The sequence below is a fragment of the Apium graveolens genome, chromosome 9 (assembly GCF_009905375.1).
Source record: "Apium graveolens cultivar Ventura chromosome 9, ASM990537v1, whole genome shotgun sequence".
NCBI classification, from domain to species: Eukaryota; Viridiplantae; Streptophyta; class Magnoliopsida; order Apiales; family Apiaceae; genus Apium; species Apium graveolens.
In genome coordinates, this window is record NC_133655.1 from 280,411,438 (window position 1) to 280,430,549 (window position 19,112).

The 19,112-nt window shown below is 33.2% G+C and overlaps 3 protein-coding genes and 1 long non-coding RNA gene across 4 annotated transcripts; 3 read left to right on the top strand and 1 right to left on the bottom strand.

Moving 5' to 3' along the window:
• Positions 1–304: 304 nt before the first annotated feature.
• Positions 305–4,099, bottom strand: LOC141684464 (uncharacterized). The gene is made up of 2 exons (XR_012560641.1): positions 3,905–4,099; positions 305–2,593 (listed from the first exon to the last, which is right to left on the bottom strand). It is a non-coding gene; the product is annotated as an uncharacterized LOC141684464 (long non-coding RNA).
• Positions 4,100–13,595: 9,496 nt separating this feature from the next.
• LOC141687077 (uncharacterized) lies at positions 13,596–14,924 on the top strand. The gene is made up of 2 exons (XM_074492230.1): positions 13,596–13,895; positions 14,087–14,924. The coding sequence occupies exon 2, from the start codon at positions 14,103–14,105 to the stop codon at positions 14,610–14,612; it is 510 nt and encodes a 169-aa protein (XP_074348331.1). The 5' UTR covers positions 13,596–13,895; positions 14,087–14,102; the 3' UTR covers positions 14,613–14,924.
• Positions 14,925–15,874: 950 nt separating this feature from the next.
• Positions 15,875–17,214, top strand: LOC141686437 (uncharacterized). Its single transcript, XM_074491472.1, has 3 exons — positions 15,875–15,960; positions 16,192–16,654; positions 16,762–17,214. Exons 1-3 carry the CDS (start codon positions 15,875–15,877, stop codon positions 17,212–17,214), a joined length of 1,002 nt encoding a protein of 333 aa, XP_074347573.1.
• A 401-nt stretch (positions 17,215–17,615) lies between these two features.
• Positions 17,616–18,443, top strand: LOC141686438 (uncharacterized). Its single transcript, XM_074491473.1, has one exon. It carries the CDS (start codon positions 17,616–17,618, stop codon positions 18,441–18,443), a length of 828 nt encoding a protein of 275 aa, XP_074347574.1.
• The last annotated feature ends 669 nt before the right edge of the window (positions 18,444–19,112 follow it).

The window sequence follows — 19,112 nt, forward strand, 5'->3', positions numbered from 1 at the left end:
GACGGAGGGAGTAGTGTTTTGATTGCAGAATATATGGTCTCCGATATCTCCACAGAACTTTCTCCAAAAGGTATTTAATATAACTTTTTAATGTCTTTTAGAAAATATTGCAGTTGTTTTTTTTGTTATGTTTGAAGTTGATTTTGGTCACAGAATCATATTATTGTAAAAAATTTAAATATTTGTGTTTCCGTAAAAAATATAACTGATAAACGTATTTTTGCAAACTATATTTTGTTTTCAACTTTAAACCGGAAATGTTATATCTTATTAGATAAACTCAAATTTGCTTGATCATAAGAAGTGATGAAGAAATAACTTTAGCCATGGACAAGTTTTGGATATACTCCTAGAAATATATTCCACAATGAAACATAAGAAGAACTTGCAAATTATTGGGTAGTGCTATCACATTCCATTTCTTCCTAATACTAAAACCTTCTTCTGGCTGATCAATTTCATTGGTTATGTTCTGTAATGTGCCAAAATAAACTTCTGTACCTCCTGACTCGGTATATCGCAACTTCTGAGGATCAGAAAAATCAAGGCCTTGTTCCTTGAGCAGTAGTTCTGGACAGCTGTTGGAAGTCTTGTCTGAGTACGAGAACCTCTAGTATGGTGGCCAGTTCCAGCACATATATAAACCTGGAAATGCAGGTCTACTGGTGTGGCTTCAATCCGCAACATTGTCAGATCCTGATTTAGAACTGGATGACTTCATTCACATGAAGCCCATGCAGCTCTATTAATCTCTCTTGTCCTCTTCCATTTCCTTGCGCCTCTGAGTTATGCGGATTCCTGCAATTTGAGAAGTAAATTGCACAGGACAAACAGAATCATTGCAAAGTTATACAGCCGGGGCCAAATGCAAAATCAATAAATCCCCCAAAGTATATAGTGCACTTGCAATGAATTCAATGCATTTACAGAGGCAAAGAAGGGAAGGGGATCGTGTCTGGAAAAAACTTGAAAATCATGATTCAATATAAAGGCCCTGTAAACATCAGAATTCACAAGTATGACAATATCCTGGATAATGATGATGGTTGTAGCCATGGAGTGCTTCTTAATGATATAGATCACAAATATTCGCAGGTATGACAGCATCCCAAATAATGAGGATTTTTGCAGTGATGGAGTGCTTCTGAATGATTTAGGCCACAAATATTCAGTCATTGCGAAATCCTGTATAGAAAGATAAGCACCCCAAAATGTAAGACAAACAAAATTATCAAGAGGTGCCCAAGCAAGCACTTTCCTGACCCTTCAACAAATGTGAGTTGAAAAATGCATCTAGAACAGAAATTAAACACAATCTGCTGCTGATAAATGGATTCTTGAGCCAAGCATGAGTTGCCTTCATTTGCATGCTGTGAAGTGGTCCTTTTAAGCTTAATTCTTTATTCTTACTAATTATGCCAGTCGCGCCTAGTTATAATACAATTAATAGAGTGGTGATTAGATACTACATGGAAATTTGCAATTTGTAAGGGGCCAATACAAGTGTTTAATATAATAGAAACAGTGCAAATGTTTTTTTTTGTCTGGAAACAGTGCAAATGTTTTAACTTTGCACGGACGGGAAAACAAAGGAATTAAATATCACCGTGGTCATGAGGCAGTTTCTTGATTCTGATTTTGGTGAGCAGGCACCACTCTGGTAGTGAAAATGACACGCCGATAGTTTTGAAATATTGACCTGACGGACGGGAATTGTTTTACAATGGCGTGAATCAACATCAACACAGCTGGACTTGGACAAACACAAATGCGGGATGGTACAAACTCAAGATATCGGCATACCTCCAGCTGAGTAAGCATCTCATTGGTCAGGTTCAAGTCACCACCAATTAACATGTACGGCCAAAATCTGAAGATGATTAAAATCTGATCTATCTAGCATCAAACATGTTAGAATTCCCAGTAAAGAAAGAACCCTTCCTAACAGCGTACAAAAGAATATCTTTCCTCATAATTTGCTTATCCCAACTCCCTAGGTTTAGAATGCAATTTAAGATAACCGGGCAAGAGCGGATGTTCAACATATGGTACAATAGAAAATTCTTTTCCAGGCAAAGCTACCACCATCAATTCGATAAGAAGACAGTTCCTGCTGTTCCTTCACCATCAAAGCATTCGCTTGTGAAGCAGGAAACCTTGACATTTCATTGCGATCGACTACTGACAAGATTGAGAAGGGAAGGACAATAAATAATGGGACCTCACCCTTATCAATTACCTTAAAGTCAGGAGTGATATCTCCAGGGAGTTGGCAGTGCCTGTATTGATTCATTAGAGTTATCTGAAATAGATGACCCTGATCTATCTAAAACTGTTTTTCCTAGTGATTTGTTGCCACATCTGCTCCAGTAGTGGTTCCTGGGGATATTTAAGAGCAGAGTAGAAAAAATTAACAGCGTCAGGATTCAAAGCTGTTAACTTAGAAGAAATACTTGGTTTTCTGTCAACAGTCAGAGTCCGTTTATTGTACAGGCTCATTACTTCCCTTCATATTTAAACAAAATTTCTGTTACATGCACAAAGCCAAATGAATCTGAAAAAATCTGCTGCTGTGGCGGATGTCACCCAAATCCTGCAGTAGAAAGCAAATATATGGGAAGATGGTTAGTCCAATATACTTAAAGGTCTATTAGATTGTCGTAATGCACCTGAACGTAACTCTCATGTTAGAATTTTATGACACGTCGTATTTGGACAGTCACAAGTTTTACACAGTAAAAATGAAATTTCAACAAAAACTTGACATAAGTTACAGACTAAGGTGGTCCTACATTACAAAGTGGCACAGGCGATGCAGTTTCTTAAGTCAGGACATAACCTGAAATATGCAAAGTGTTACAAAAAGCACAAAAGACTCGGCTGATAGGCAAATACCTAATTATGACAAAAACAATTACGAGAGTACAGCCCTCCAATACGACAAACAATTGAGCGAAATTTGTCCAATTCTCGGACGTAAGAATCCTTTTGTCACATACTTTCGTGTGCATAAAAGCACGTGACTTGACTGTTATACATACCAAATTTGTCTCCATGTTAGATTTTCATCGCACGTCATATCTACAAAAAAGGAAAGCCTACCAAATTGTTCCAATGCACCTAAACTGGGATTTACATGTTACAATGTCATCACTCATCAAATCTGGAAAGTCACGAGGTTCACACACGAATACTAAAGCTAAACGCTTCACCAATAAAACTCCGAACAAGCTGGACTTGTACTACATCACAAAACATCATACGCAATGCAATCATTTATAAGTCGACATAATCTAAACACAGCAAATTTACCTCAACTAGCATAAAACGCTCAACTGATAAGCCAATGGCAAGTTAAGAAGAGAACAGCCATATGGCCCTCTACTACGTCTAGCAATAAAGACAGAAAATGTCCAAAGTAATCCAAATGCTTTCGTGACCATGAATTACGTGACTTGAATGTTCACACATAACAATGAATCCATCATACCAAATTCACTTCCACTTTAAGATTCTAAGTATCTCCGTAAATTCCTTATATCTACAAAATTACAGAATCTAATGACTTCAGTTTTGACAACATTCTACAAGTCATAAAACAAAGCAATTCTGAGCTTTATGAACTAGTATATCAAATATAGACAAGAACATTTAAATATAACATTTTAGCTGCTTAGTTAAAGTAAATACTTAAAACAATACTGGCCTAAAAAATTAGTTTAACAAGAAAAGCACACAAAATTTAAGTAAAATTTTAAAGTTTTTCTTGCCCCAATTCAAGTAATTAAGAAACTCAACAACATATTATAACCCAAAATGTGAAACTTTAATCAGAAATTAAAATAAAGACAGCAAACTAAAAGCCATATGATATGATTACAGCAAAAAGTTTGTAGCTTTATACCTTAATGAAGCTCTGGGGTTGAGAAAACCATCACTGGATGAAGATGGGGGTGAAGCAGGAAGTAAACACACACAAAATTAGCAGTAATTTGGTGAAAAAGAGGACATGATATTTATTTTTTTTAAAAACTATTCTTAAAATTTAAATTTATAACAATTTTTTCGAAGATGGATAGAAAGATTACGAAAAAATTAGTAAGTATGATATATTACATGAAAATTAATTTTATATAAGATGCAATTTTTAATTAAAATAACATACAAAATATTGAAAAAAAACTCAAAATATATCATTTTTGGAGTTTAACTGATTAAAATATCAATTGGCAGGACTATCCATCCAAAATACCCACAAAATATGTATTTCACGAATGTGTATTTATCTTTTAAAATGTTGACATAGGATGCGCAGGCATAATATGCATGCGTATTGCCTTCAAGATTTTAATTCTATGCACATGACTAACATGTGTATAAATAAAAAAAATAAAAAAGAAAGACACATCTAGACATGTGTGCTCTTTGCTAAAATTTAAAATCAAATATGCATCTTTCAGAGCCGTGTTTCGTAAGTATTTTGGACGGACACTCCCGCCAATCAATATTTTGAGCATTTGTCTCCCAAATGGTGCATATACGCATCTTCCAGAGCCGTGTTTCGTGACGAACACTCCCACCCATCAGTATTTTGAGTATTTGTCCCCCAAATGGTGCGTCAAAATACATACCATTTGGGGGACAAATACCCAAATGCAGATTGGCGATACGTTCCGTCCAAAATAACCATACAAAACGCATGTAGGAGATGCGTATCCACATTTTCAAAATTTTAAAAAGAACACGCATACTAGCGTGTTCACTTTTGGATTTTATAAAATATGCATCACAAGGATGCGTATTCTTTTATGACTAAAAGATACATGCGTGTACTTTATAAAATTTTAAAAAGATGAATATGCATGTCTTAAATGCGCATTTTGTGAATATTTTGGGCGGAACGTATCATCAATCAACATTTTGGGCAGTTGAAACAGAAAAGTAGTGTATTTTACACATTTCCCACCAAAATCCTGGCCTTTATATACATATTATAGCTTATATAAAATACAATATTAAAATAAAAATATTTTACATGGATAAAAATATTAAAACTTTGTACACCATTTTTTATAATATTTTCATCCATACGATTAAATTTTGAGAAAATTGTTGAAAACATGATCTTGAGACGGTAAGATAAGAAATTTTCTACCCCGCTAGGTAGAGTATTTTTACCCTTAAAATTTACTCTTTTGAGTAATTGATAAAATAAAAAATTACTGTTTTCCTTTTGCAAATATGTAGTTTTTTTAAAAGGTTTATTTATACATACTAAAAGATTATAAATTTCATGTAGAGATTTCAGACAGATAAGTCGGATATCCGTAATTGCAATTGTCGAATTAAAATACCGATAATATCCGCTTTATTTTCGAATACATATAATATTCCCTTTTTTCGGATACGAATACGGATATTAGATTTTTTGGATCTTTTTGATGGCCCTTCCATATTGATGATGATTTTTTAGAACATTTTTTTACGATTAACCTCAAATAATATTTTATATAAGTATAAAGTATTTGTACAATTATATAAAATTTAAAAATATATATTATTTAATACATATAAACACACTATAATCTAATAAACAAAATTTAAGTTATATATAATTACATAATTTATATAATTTAAATATCATTTATATATTTAATTTCGGAAACGAATATATAATATTCAGATACAAATAATTTTTATTTTTTTGATACGAATGCGAATTTTTCAGACAAATATTAATTTTTTTGAATTTTTCATGACACCCCTAATTTCATGTGCATCAAAAATTGAAGCAATAGATGACATACTCAACGGACACGACGCGTCATCCTGAGAATTACTCAAAAAAGTTTATAGTATATATTATTTTTTTTATTGTAGGGAACCGTAGTCGCTACTATTTGTTTGTAACAATCAAAATATTAGTTACAAAAAATAGTATAATTAATTAGAATGAAGGACAAAAAATAGTAAATGCAACAATCAAAATTTGCAATATTTCAGTATTTATATAGTTGTATAATAAGTTACACTAACTTATACTTTTAAACGGATAACTTTTTAATATTTATTATATAAGATTTGTTTTTTTAACATATAATTTTTCATTAAAAAATTAAATTTGTAGATAAAGTTAAAAAACCATTTTTACTATTAGCCTAAAAAGTGACCTTTTTGTGGTGTTACTGTTACGGATGGTAAGATTTCTAGAATCGACAGGCATCACACTAAATTGACGTGAACAATTTTACCGGACTCGGTTTTTATGATTTTTTTGCTATGATTTCATTTTATTTTCAAAAACCAATTAAAGTGAGGTTCTAATTCGATTTTTTGGCCGATCGGAACAAAACCGGTTCCAAATATCCAATTTCTATCAAAACTAAACTGAAATTTGACTAAATGTGACGTATTAAATTTATAATACTTATATTATACATTTATGTAATATATAATAACCGATCACTTAAAAACCTTTAAATAGTAGAGTAAGATTCGAATAATATCTTATATTTTTCAACACTTTCTCTCAAACTACTATTCAACAAACAACAATATAAACCCGTCAAACAGATAACATCATCCCACGACAACATTAACCACAAGTTATTGGGGTGAAAGGACTCGAACTCTATATTATTTCCTAACTGAATTTTGATACCATATTAACTAACCTGTAACTCTAAAACTTGAAGATATTATGAAAAAGTCGTTGTTAGGAGTTGTCACACATCATTTATGGGAGGGGCAAATTGCTAGAACATAAGCAACCAGTTAACTCCATGAGTATGAGACCTTCTTGGAAGTGACCCATAAACAAATCTGTGCGGACTCAACCTAAAACGAACAATATCATACTAATATGGAGTTAGACCTGCTTAACAAGCCCAACAAGTGATATAAGAGTTTCACGTTATAACAGTTCATAACGATCTCAGACGGACTCCCAAAATGGACCTACGAATAGGCAGTTGGGCTACCCGATATAGGCTCTAGGAAAAGGCAGGTGAGCCTTCCAGAATGGGTCTAGGGGAGTCAGAAGGATTTCAGTATGGGTTAAAGGGGAGTCAGATCACACAATCAGGTGGAAGATTCGACAGGTGTCAAGCCCGATATGTGAAGGGGGAGATTGTTAGGAGTTGTACAACATCATTTGTAGGAGGGCCAAATTTCTAGAATATAAGCGGTCTAGTTAACTTCATTAGTATGGGGTCTTTTGGGATATACTCAAAACAAATCCGTGCAAGCTCGATTCAAAGTAGACAATATCATATTAGTGTGAAGTTAAGGCTCGTTCGCTGCCAAAAGCCCCATGTGACTTTTATGTTATAATTATAACACCCCCGGCCACACGGTCAAATACCTCCCTTCTCACCAGTAAACTTGGGATCACGAGCGCTCAAATTTGGAGCACTAATATGCCTTCGTCTCATAATAAATTGCGACAATTGGGTGGCAGAGTCGAACCTAACTAATTTTTCAGCCTTAACTCTAATACCATGTTAAGTTCCCAAATTTTCTAAAATCTCATGGTATCATCATGAATGTTTACCCAGATCATATCTTATATCATTAACATTCCTCGTCACTCGAAAACCTATTTTTTGGGTTTAAAAAATGGATCAATATGTTGTTCATCATTTTTTGGGCCTACATTGCGATCCTTTTTCTCCAATTACTAGGTGAGGATTTCGTCTCAATTCCCCACCATAATATAATTCAGTCATAATATTTCAAATTAATGAGAATTTTGTGGGGTTAAAAGTACTCGAATTTAAGACCTCTCACAACTAGAACATTGATGCCATCTTGAGTAACTAATTTCTTTAAAATCATAAGTTAGTGGAGAAAAGCGCCAACATAATCTTATACTCTCGATATATATATATATATATATATATATATATATAAAAGTGAGAACTGATTATATGATATCTCAATTTAAGTAACTAATTTGAGAAACTAAATAAAGCTAGTTTGAATAAATTAAGAGCAGGTTAAATGCTTGACAAATAAGATCAATTGACTTTATTGAAACATACTTAAAATAAAAATTATAATCAATTAAAATGAGTAAATATAACTGATAAGTAACTAAATACTTCTGCTAATATTATTTTCAGTGTTAATCTTCTTAATCGAAGATTGTCATCTTTTTTTAAATGTATTATCTTTTCCCCTTTTTAACTATGAACCATGTAATTGCTAATTCAAATCATTCATATTATACATGCAATAATTTGGAAATATTTTAATTTCAAATAAAGGAGTTGTCAATTAATTTTTTTAGATATTTATTGGGTGAAAAACCAAAATACCTAGCATTTGGGGAGATTTATTCAAAATGCTGATTTGCGGGATGCGGACTTCCTTATTTAAAAATCTGTAAAGAACACGCATGTTGTACATGAGTGTCTTTTTTTTAACTTTTAGCAAATGCACATCATGAACATGCGTATTTTTACTAAATTCAAAAAAAACACGCATGCTTAGTATGCGTGTTCTTTACAAATTTTAAAAAGACTGAATATGCGTGCTAAAAATATGTAATCCGTGAGCATTTAGGGCGTAATCTCGCGCATACACTCATTTTAGGCACTTAAAACTGGAAAATAGTGTATTTTGGATATTTTTTATATTTGTTTTGATTGATATATTTTTTTAAGTGTTGGCTAAGACCAGAATTGAAAATCCGCAATTCAGTTTGGTTTCCGAACTATGAAGTTTAATTATTTTGGTTCAAATTGGCTATAAATATTATATTTTCAAGTTTTTTTTTGCGATTTTACTATATTCTAAAAATATTTGTAGAAATACGATATAACCAAAATCAATCAAATAATTAACTAGTTGTATCAAGTGTTTAGATTAAATTCGATGTTGCGTTTAGTTGAATGGAGTTACAAAAACCTATCACGATTGTATGTAGTTGAATCGAATTGCATAAAAAATAATTTTTTATAATTTTTCTTTAAAAAAATATATTTTTATAAAAAAAATTAAAAATTGATATAATATTAAATTTTGTTTTTTTTGCGGGAGATTTTAAATTTTGTTAACAACAATTGGACCGACCGTTTTTCATGTCGTGCTCGGCCTACGGTGAAAATCGGAAACAGAAAGCACGTTGCTATTTAGAGCAATCGATTGACCCACACGTACGTAAGGATGCGCGTGATCTGACATAGACAAAAGCATATTTGCTTTCACAACCCGCAATAGTACATGATAGCCAGCTAGCTGGATGATGGGATGACTAGATCGCTCTATTCGGGTGGGTCATGGACCATCTGTCCGGTTCAGATAATCCATTTTATTAAATCTCTTTTGTTATTCTGAAAATGACTTTTCAACACAATATGTATAACCAGATTTCATGTTCAATATTCATGTGACGATGTTACAACATGTAGCTAAAATTTAAGATCGAGGGGAATAGGTTGTTGGGGGAATTTTAGGAACTTATGTGCAACTAATGAAACATTTGTCTATAGAATAAATTAATGCTTTTCGGAACCGTCTCGAGTCTCGATTTTTAATTTTTAAAGAATGGATAATTGAAAAAATTAATTTTTTACGGACATATTTTTTATATACATAAAAAAGTAAAATAAATTAAAATATAGGAACAAAATAAATTTTAAGGTCACATATAAAATATCTAGCTCATAAATACTATCAACATATTGTTTTTTTAAACTTTTTTTTAATTTTTTTTATCGTATATAACCTTCAGCCGCTACTTTTCGGGTGCGTACTGGTAAACCCTACGGCCTTACACAATAACCTGCAAATCAAGTGAATCAAAATAAACTGCATTTAAGCGACATACTCTGGTTTATGAGATATAATCATAAATTCTCCTTCCGTGGGATTCGAACCTGACCAAAACACTTTTTTAAATTACCGTTGAGCACAAAAAAATAATTCGCTTAGGGTTTGATATACGGTCGGTCTTGATACTTTTATGAATATTATTCAATTTATATGTATAATCTCACGCATCTAATTTTTAAAAAAAATAGCATTTAGATGTACTAAATAAATAAAAATCAAGAAAATAATTATTGAAAATTAGTATAAATGATTTTTTGGTTTTGTTAAAAACACCAACTCACAGTTAATATTTTACTAGTATATAACCCGTGCGATGCATATTTATTTTAATCATATTGTAAATTATAATTTTAATATGTTGCTGATGAGATTCGAACTCTATACTCTCTTATATATTGTAAATTACAATTTTAATATGTTACTGATGAAATTCAAATCTTATACCTCTTATTAAGGCTTTAATTCGGGCTGAGCAAGCCAAATTTCGAGCCGGGCGTAATTCGAGCCGAGATTAATCAAGTCGAGCCGAGCCGGCTCGTTTAGTCAAACGAGTCTAAACCTCTGCCCGAACTCGACTCGTTTTATTGCCGGCTCGTTTAGCTAAACGAGCCGGTTTTAACGAGTCGGACGAGCCGACTCGTTTAATTTTACACTTAATCGAGTCTAATCATCTACCCGAACTCGACTCGTTTAATTTCACGAGTCGAACCGAGCCGACTCGAATAATTAAACGAGTAGTAACCTCTGCCCGAACTCGACTCGTTTAACTAAACGAGCCGAGTCGAGCCCAATTCAACTAGTTCGAGCCGGGTAAACTCGCGAGCCGCCCGACTCGAATGACAGCCCTACCCCTTATACTCCCTCCGTCCCTCGTTATTTATATTGGGGAACATAAGTTAATCAAGTTTTTTAAGAATCTAATAAAGTATGATCCACTATATTATTTAATTTTTTTCTTCTAAATGACAATAAAATGTTTCATTTTTTTTATGAAAAATAAAAAATTGTAAAAAAGTGAGTGAGACGGAGAAAACAATTTGTAAGGTTATATCTTAAGGATCTTATCAATCTGATATGAAATATCTAACGGTTTAAAATTAGAATTGAATAACCAGTCCGACTATTAACAAAACTTTCATTGTTTCGTATTTAGTATAATTGTATCGATCCACGGTTATTTTAATCACATTATAAATTATAATTCTAATATGTTGCTAATAAGATTCAAACATTATATTCCCTTATATATATTATAAATTATAATTTAATATATTTTTGATGTAATTCAAATTTTAATAGTTTTATTATTTTTCATATAATAAATCTGATCGCAATTTTTTTTATCAGGACTCCATCGCAATTTATTGTTGCATGAAAAACACACTTTTAGTTTATACAACTGTACCCTGGGACCTGAAATAAAAAGTTGGTTAATATATAGTAATCAATTAATTATCTGATATACTATGTAGTATATTTTCACTTTCCATCTTCATGCGATGCGAACTACAGTCCAAAATGTCAAGGTATACTAGTTTGTCTGTGTAATCATTTCTTGTGGGCTTAGATCACTTTCACTAATTAAATTCTTAAAACTGATTATTAAGCTAAGTAATCAAGTGACACACAACCCAAATTGAATGATTGCCCAATTTTCATACCAAAACATACTTATCAAATAATTAGCAAACTTATTAGTCTAATTACTCAATTGAACTTAATTGTAATAATACGTACCGATTCGTGTTGCTTCATGTACAAATTATTAAAAACTTGTGTCAAAATAATAATTATGCTTCTAAAGACAATTAATCATGCACGTTCATGAGATAACTATGAAACTGAAATTTAATTACTTTAATTATTGACTGGTCAATATAATTTAATAATACATAAAATTGTGTTAGTTCATCACGCAAATTTACTTGGCAGAATCCTAGTCAAAATGTGGCAATATATTGTAAATATAAAATTTAAACATTAATAGTTCAAGAAAAATGTTAGAATTCTCCAGTATGTTCACAAAATTGTTTTAAAATGATGTCTTGTTACATAATTACATAAATTGATTAACTCGAGCGTATATTCATATACACCCCATTAATTAAAACATAACCCTCTATAATTTGAAAGTTTTCTTGAACTATATTTTATAATCACTTATATTGATACAAATGAAATGACTAAGTCAATTTTTTTTGTAAAGGAATAGATGTGATAATATTTAAATTAATAATATTGAAGGTATCAGTTGATATACGAAATAGATTTCAAATTTATTTATCATGCACTGATTGATTATAAATTAACTATTAATAATGAACATTATGCAATCACTTAAATTCCACCAATAACATTTCTCAAATTATCAACTCACTAATGATACATTATTTGTACCCAACTTGATACTCCCTCACCGTTAGGGCTGAGCAAAAACTAGCCAAACCGACCGAAACCGCCCAGTTCAAACCGACCAAACCGAATTTTACGGTTTACTAACGGTTCGGTTTGGTTACGGATTGACATTTAAAAACCGAATTTTTTCGGTTTGGTTTCGGTTTTTACCTCCAAATCGACCGATATAACCGAATCGAACCGAATATTTAAATCAAAACATTAATATACATATATTAGTAAAGTGCAATTAATAATAAAATTATAATGTACAACATATGTGTAAACTAAAATATATAAAAGAACTAATCATAATATATTTTATTCTAAGATATAAATATTTATGTATGTGTTATGTTTTCACTATTTTTATTTTTATTCAATAAAAGCATAAGAATTGATTGCATTTTTTTCGTCTTCATACTTTTTTATTTTTCAAAAGTCATTATTTTTATATATTCTTTTTGAATATGATTATAATAGAAAATATAATTCTATAATATGATACAAAATTTCGATTCTTATTTACAAGTTCAAGTTTAATTTAATTTCTAACTTTGTTTTATATGAAAAACGGTTTAAATCGAAACCAAATCGAACCGTTTTAAACAAATTGGTTTGATTTGGTTTTTTCACATAACGGTTTGGTTTCAGATTGGATTTTAGGGAAACCGCTAATTTCGGTATTGGTTCAGTTTGGACCCCCCAAACCGACCGATGCTCACCCCTACCCTCCGTCCCTTTTTAGTTGTCACGTTTGACTTTGACGCAGACAAATTGACTAAAATTTGATCGAAATTTATTAATATTTTATAATTAAAAAAAATAAAAAAATTACATCACCGGAAAGTAGTTTTAATCTACTTTAATATATAACTTTTGGTTTTTTAAAATAATATAAGAATAATATTTAATCTTTGGTAAAAAATTGGTCAATTTAATTTCTATATAAAAAAATGTGACAACTAAAAAGTAATGGAGGAAGTAACTTGAAAACTACTTTATTCAATTCTACATTTTTAAAAAATAAAATAAAAAGGTAATGAACCGCATGCATAATCCGATTGTAAAAATCAAAAATTTATAACATCCGATTGTATTATTCATATCTTCATATACACATTCGTAACATCCGAATATTTTTCTTAGTAACAGGTCAAATTTAATAAGATCGATTTTCGATTTTCAGTTTTCGAACATGTAACAGATTTTGACGCACTTTAATACACACACAGAGTCGCATTGACTTTTAGAATGGAGAATCAGCACAGTAAAAATTATGACTAGGACGACAGTTACTGCGGCAATCATTGTGGCACAGAGAAAAGAAAAGATATAAAGAGTAGATACAACAAGAGAATGAATGAGAAAGAAAGAATAAGGGATAGACATAAACAAAACGTACGAGCCCAAACTTGCTAAATATAAATACACATACAGATAATTTGTGGCTTGCTAGAAATTTCTCAATCTCGTCAGTTACAAAACCTTTCTCACAAACTGCCAAACCGCTCTGCGGCTGTGAGATGTATATGATCTCTTATCTCCTTCTCATTTGTACTGAGTTTGTTGAGTCCGAAAGCAGCAAAGAAGGCGAGAAGGAGCGTTAATTTTAGAGCTAGTTCTCGTTTTCGAAGTTTCGTAGATTAATTAGTTCAATTTTGGTTAGTAATCGTGTTTGTTATATGATTTGTTTTACTTCAATTTGATTCAATTTAGGATTTTGTATCGATTAATTTGATTCAATTTATAATTTCATATAAGTCGATACACCAATTGTGTATCGACTTATATGAATTGTAATTAGATTTAGTGTTATATACTTACTTTTTGTGTTTGTTTTATGTGAATATAGATTTGTTAGAACAGCAATGGCGGAGACTGTGTATGAGGAGAAAGCGCCGGCGAGTCCAGGAAAGGCTCGATTACCGGAAGATTATGTTACGGTGACGGCAGAGGATAAGAAAGTGAGCGTCGGTACTCCACCGGCGGAAGTGGAGGTAGTCAAGTGTGACTGCTGCAAGTTAACGGAGGAGTGTACGATCGCGTACATCGCACGTGTTCGGGAGAGGCATCAGGGGCGCTGGATCTGCGGGCTCTGTGCAGAGGCTGTTAAGGACGAAATTGATAGGTCCGGATTGAGGATCACCAAGGAGGAGGCGCTGGAGCGTCACGCCAGCTTCTGCGAGGAGTTCAGATCTCCTCCCGAGAAGCCGACGGAGGAGCTGATCTCCGCGGTGAAGCAGCTGCTGATAAGGAGCTTGGAGTCGCCCACTAGTGTTCGGTCCAATCCGAGTAGTCCGAGGGTGAAGGACGGGTCGGATATTACTCGGATTGTGTTTGGGCGGTCGCAGAGCTGTTTCCCTAGCATGGATGGGTAACCGAACCAAACCAAAAATACTCGGTATATACTGATAACCTGAAGGCAATGCTCCAATTGAAGGCCGATGCTCCAGAGTCCAGCCAGAATAAAACGAATTAGTAAATAAATAAATTAGTTAAATCAGGAAAATAAGAAAAGATACTGTTTCAAAAGAAGTGAAGATGCAAAGGCTAATATATTAGCTAGCATCAGATCTTATTGATTCAGTGTGTTGGGTTAGTTTATTTTTATCAGAACTTTGTTATTGTGTTGTTTCTATTGTTGTGTTGTTTCTATTGTTTAGTATAATAATCTGCTGTTGATCATTTTATCTGTTTTGAATTGAATAAGTTTGACCATGTTATGGGGGCTGAATAAATTAGTTAAGTGTAGTGTTGATGATACTTTGTTGTTTGTTTTATTAGTTCAGTACAATTGGCTTATAGTGAAACATATGTTGGGGGACCAAGTGAACTGTTTAATGTTTGTACAGATTTGTTGTGTAGTTGCCTTGCTCAACTAATATGTCAAGGGAGCTCCAGCCTCCAAGCTCTCATGTTCACACATTCAAGGATCACACCTAGCAATTTCATGGAATGTAGTTGAAAAAACTATATATTTTGCATAATTTGCAAATGGTATTTGTATGTAAATTTTTGGTACATGATATCTCTGAAAAAGTAATATATCATCTTGTCTATTTTTTTGGACCTTCCGATACTTCTGTACGTTTAATTACATTTTATCTCGTCTCAACTCTGTCAAATTATTTCGCAATTGTTTAACTTTACTGAATCTTTCCGTATATATATAATATATTAGCTTGTACATTTTTTTATTTATATCGTAAATGATACTCCCTCTCTGTCGCAACTTTTATGCACAAATCTCAAGATACATTGAACGCATAGTAAAAATAATAATTTTTAATTTTTTTTGTAAATAAAAATTTAAGTTATAAATTTTTATTAAAAAAGTTAAATTTAAAAATTATTATTTTAACTATCCGGAAAGCACTTAGAAATGAGTGTAAAAATGTCAAAAGACTATTAAAAAAAATAGAGGGAGTAATTATATAAGATAACTTGTATTTTGGTACAATTCACGTATGCTTATCAATTACCTTCATTTTTCCGTAAATGTCAATTGTATCCTGACATTCGGTACGTATAATTTTAGGACAAAAGTTACGTTAGTCCTAGTTTGAATCGTTCACAAATGCCAATTATCCAATTTTCTGTACATACTATTTTTTGGAAATGAAGTAATGCTAATGCAACAATGGATTTATATGTCTCATTAGATGCAGATTTGGTACCATCATTAGACAATGAAAAGAAAGGTGCAATTATGCAGAGTGCTGCTTGGTCAGAGTCCCTGCAAATTTGAGTATCATCCCTGCAAATTTGAATATCAAGAGGGTGATCAAGAGGGTGATGATCTTTGTTTTACCGGAAAATTAAATGGTGAAAGACACATAGTTGCATCTGTAGTGTTATTAGACCTGCAATATAATATTAATTTTTTTATGGGGTTACGCAAATAGAGTGAACAAACTATATTTGGATACTTTTTCTTGATGTGTATACTGTATATAGGCTTAACCTGGAAGGCCTCCGACCCATAATATGTAACTGCTTATGGGATAAATCACGAGGAAAATATAATTGGGTTCAAGAATGTTTAGATCGTGGATTGGCTACACGACAGTGGTTGGATTTATTTCCATCACCAGAAGTCAGAGTATTAGAAGTTGCTATGTCCGACCACTTACCCCTTCACTTGCAATTAAACAAACAAATATACAGGAGAAAAGATAGGCGTTTCAGATTTGAGAATATTTGGCTCAGAAAAAGTGAGTGTGAGAACGTGGTTAAGCAGGGATGGAATGATACGGAAGGTTTGGACATTATTGAGAAAATCAATTATTGTAGTCTGAAACTACAAGAATGGGGAGGGGGAATAAGTAATGATTTTAAGCAGCAGGCTAGAGATCTTAGAGATCGGCTAAGGAAATTGAGGTCACGTCGAGATTCAAATGGAATTCAGTTATACAATGAGGTGCGATGGTATTTAAATTTATTAGAAAAGCAAGAGATTTTTTGGAAGCAGCGAGCAAAAAGCTTCTGGCTTCAAGAAGGAGACCGTAACACACGTTTCTTCCACAGATATGCCTCGACAAGAAAAAAACGAATGTGTTACAGAGAATAAAAAATATGGAGGGTGCATGGAGGGAGAGTACAGAAGAAATTCAAGTGGTTATTGAAGACTACTTCACAGAATTATTCTCATCTTCGGTGTTAAATGGTAAGCTGTCAGAAAGAGAGGAAATTAAAAAAATCTCAGATGAGGATAACATGGAGCATATGGCTGAGGTCACGATCGAAGAGGTAAAAGCTGCTGTCTTCTCTATGCATCCGGATAAATCTCCTGGTCCGGATGGATTAAATCCGGTGTTCTTTCAATCATTTTGGACAGTGGTAGGCCCGGACGTAGTCAAATTTTGCCGGAATTACATGAGTACTGGTATCCTTCCTGATGGAATTAACATTGGTCTGCCTGATTCCAAAGGTGAAAGTTCCTCAGACTATGGCGGATATTCGTCCAATTTCACTTTGTAATGTACTGGTTAGAATCCTTTCTAAAGTCATGACAAATAGACTTAAACCCTACCTCAACAAGATTATATCGGACACCCAAAGTGCCTTCATCGAGGGTCGATTGTTGACAGACAATGCTATGGTGGCGTTTGAAATAAACCGCTATATGCGAAGAAAGAAGCAAGGAAAACATGGTGTTGCAGGGTTGAAGATAGACATATCAAAGGCCTATGATAGATTGGAATGTGATTTTATTCAAAATATGATGATGAGGTTCGGATTTTATGAGGTGTGGATTGACAGACTTATGACTTTTATTCGTTCAGTTTCATACAGCTTCCTTCACAATGACGATGAAATTGGCCTAGTTAAACCTCAACGCGGAGTAAGGCAAGGGGATCTGATATCACCATATATATATAATGTGTGCAGAGGGATTTAATGCCATGATTCGAAGAAATGAAGCAACAGGAATTTTACACGGTGTTAGAGTGGCAGCTGGTGCACCAACCATTTCATATTTATTATTCGATGACGACTGCTATCTATTCTTTCGAGCCACAGAAACGGAGGCAGAGGTGTTGAAAAGAATTTTGAAGAGATATGAGGCTATATCGGGACAAGTTGTTAATTTCAATAAGTCGACGATATCCTTTTCTCCAAATACAGCAGAACAAGTGAGGCGAGAAATCTGCGATAAACTGGAAGTAAAAGAAGTTAAGACACCAGGGAAGTACTTGGGGATACCGATGCACATAGGTCGTAATAAAGTTACAGAGTTTGCTTTTTTACTTGAACGAGTGGAGCAAAAACTTCAGGGCTGGAGTAACCAAACGCTCTCAAAAGCAGGAAAAATTACGTTACTTAAGACATCAGCTCAAACAGTCCCAAACTTTTGGATGAATTTGATGCTGATACCCAAAGAAATATGTGACAAAATTGAAAAACGCATGAATGCATTCTGGTGGCATAGTGACAGTACAGGTGGTGGAATAAAATGGATGTCGTGGGATCGTTTGTGTAGTGCTAAGGAGGAGGGAGGTCTGGGATTCAAAAAATTGAAAGAATTTAATGTGGCAATGTTGGCAAAACAAGCATGGAGGTTGGTAAATAATGTTAATCCCATGGTGACAAAGTTTATGCAAGCTCGTTACTTCCCCGACACTGATTTTTTGAATGCATCACTTGGAAATAATCCCAGTTACCTATGGCGTAGTATACTTGCGGCTCATGATATTATTAAACAATGAGGTAGAAAGCGTATTGGTAATGGTGCTAACACTATGATGTGGAAATAACCATGGTTACCCGGCTTGGAGAATGGTTATTTAACATCAGAAATTCCTACGGGGTTGGAGGATGCAACAGTGCAGAGGTTGTTTGAGATCGATCAGAAAAAGTGGGATGAGGAGGTATTAGCGGACCTGTGTAACGAAAGAGACATGAATCTTATTCGTCAAATTCCTATACCAATGCGTAATAGAGAAGATGACTGGTATTGGAGTTTAGATGATAAAGGTGAATTTTCAGTCCGTAGTTGTTACAGGAGAATACATGGAGAAGCTGAATGTGTGGATAGAAATTACTGGAAGAAGATATGGAGGCTACAATTACCTGGGAAAATACTTAATTTTATTTGGCGTGCATGTCGAAAGGTGTTACCAACTGCAGCTAATTTACGTAGTAAACAGGTACATATTTCAGACACTTGTTCTTGGTGCCATACTAGTATCGAAGACGATATGCATATATTATTTCAATGTAGTTTTGCGCAAGAAGTCTGGAGTGTAATGGGATTACAGCAGTTGGTTTGACCCAGACAATTGATACAGTTATGGAGGTTATAAAACGGATATGCCAAAATGGAACTAATGATCAATGTGTAATGGTGGTCCTGTTCTGTTGGTGCTTGTGGACAA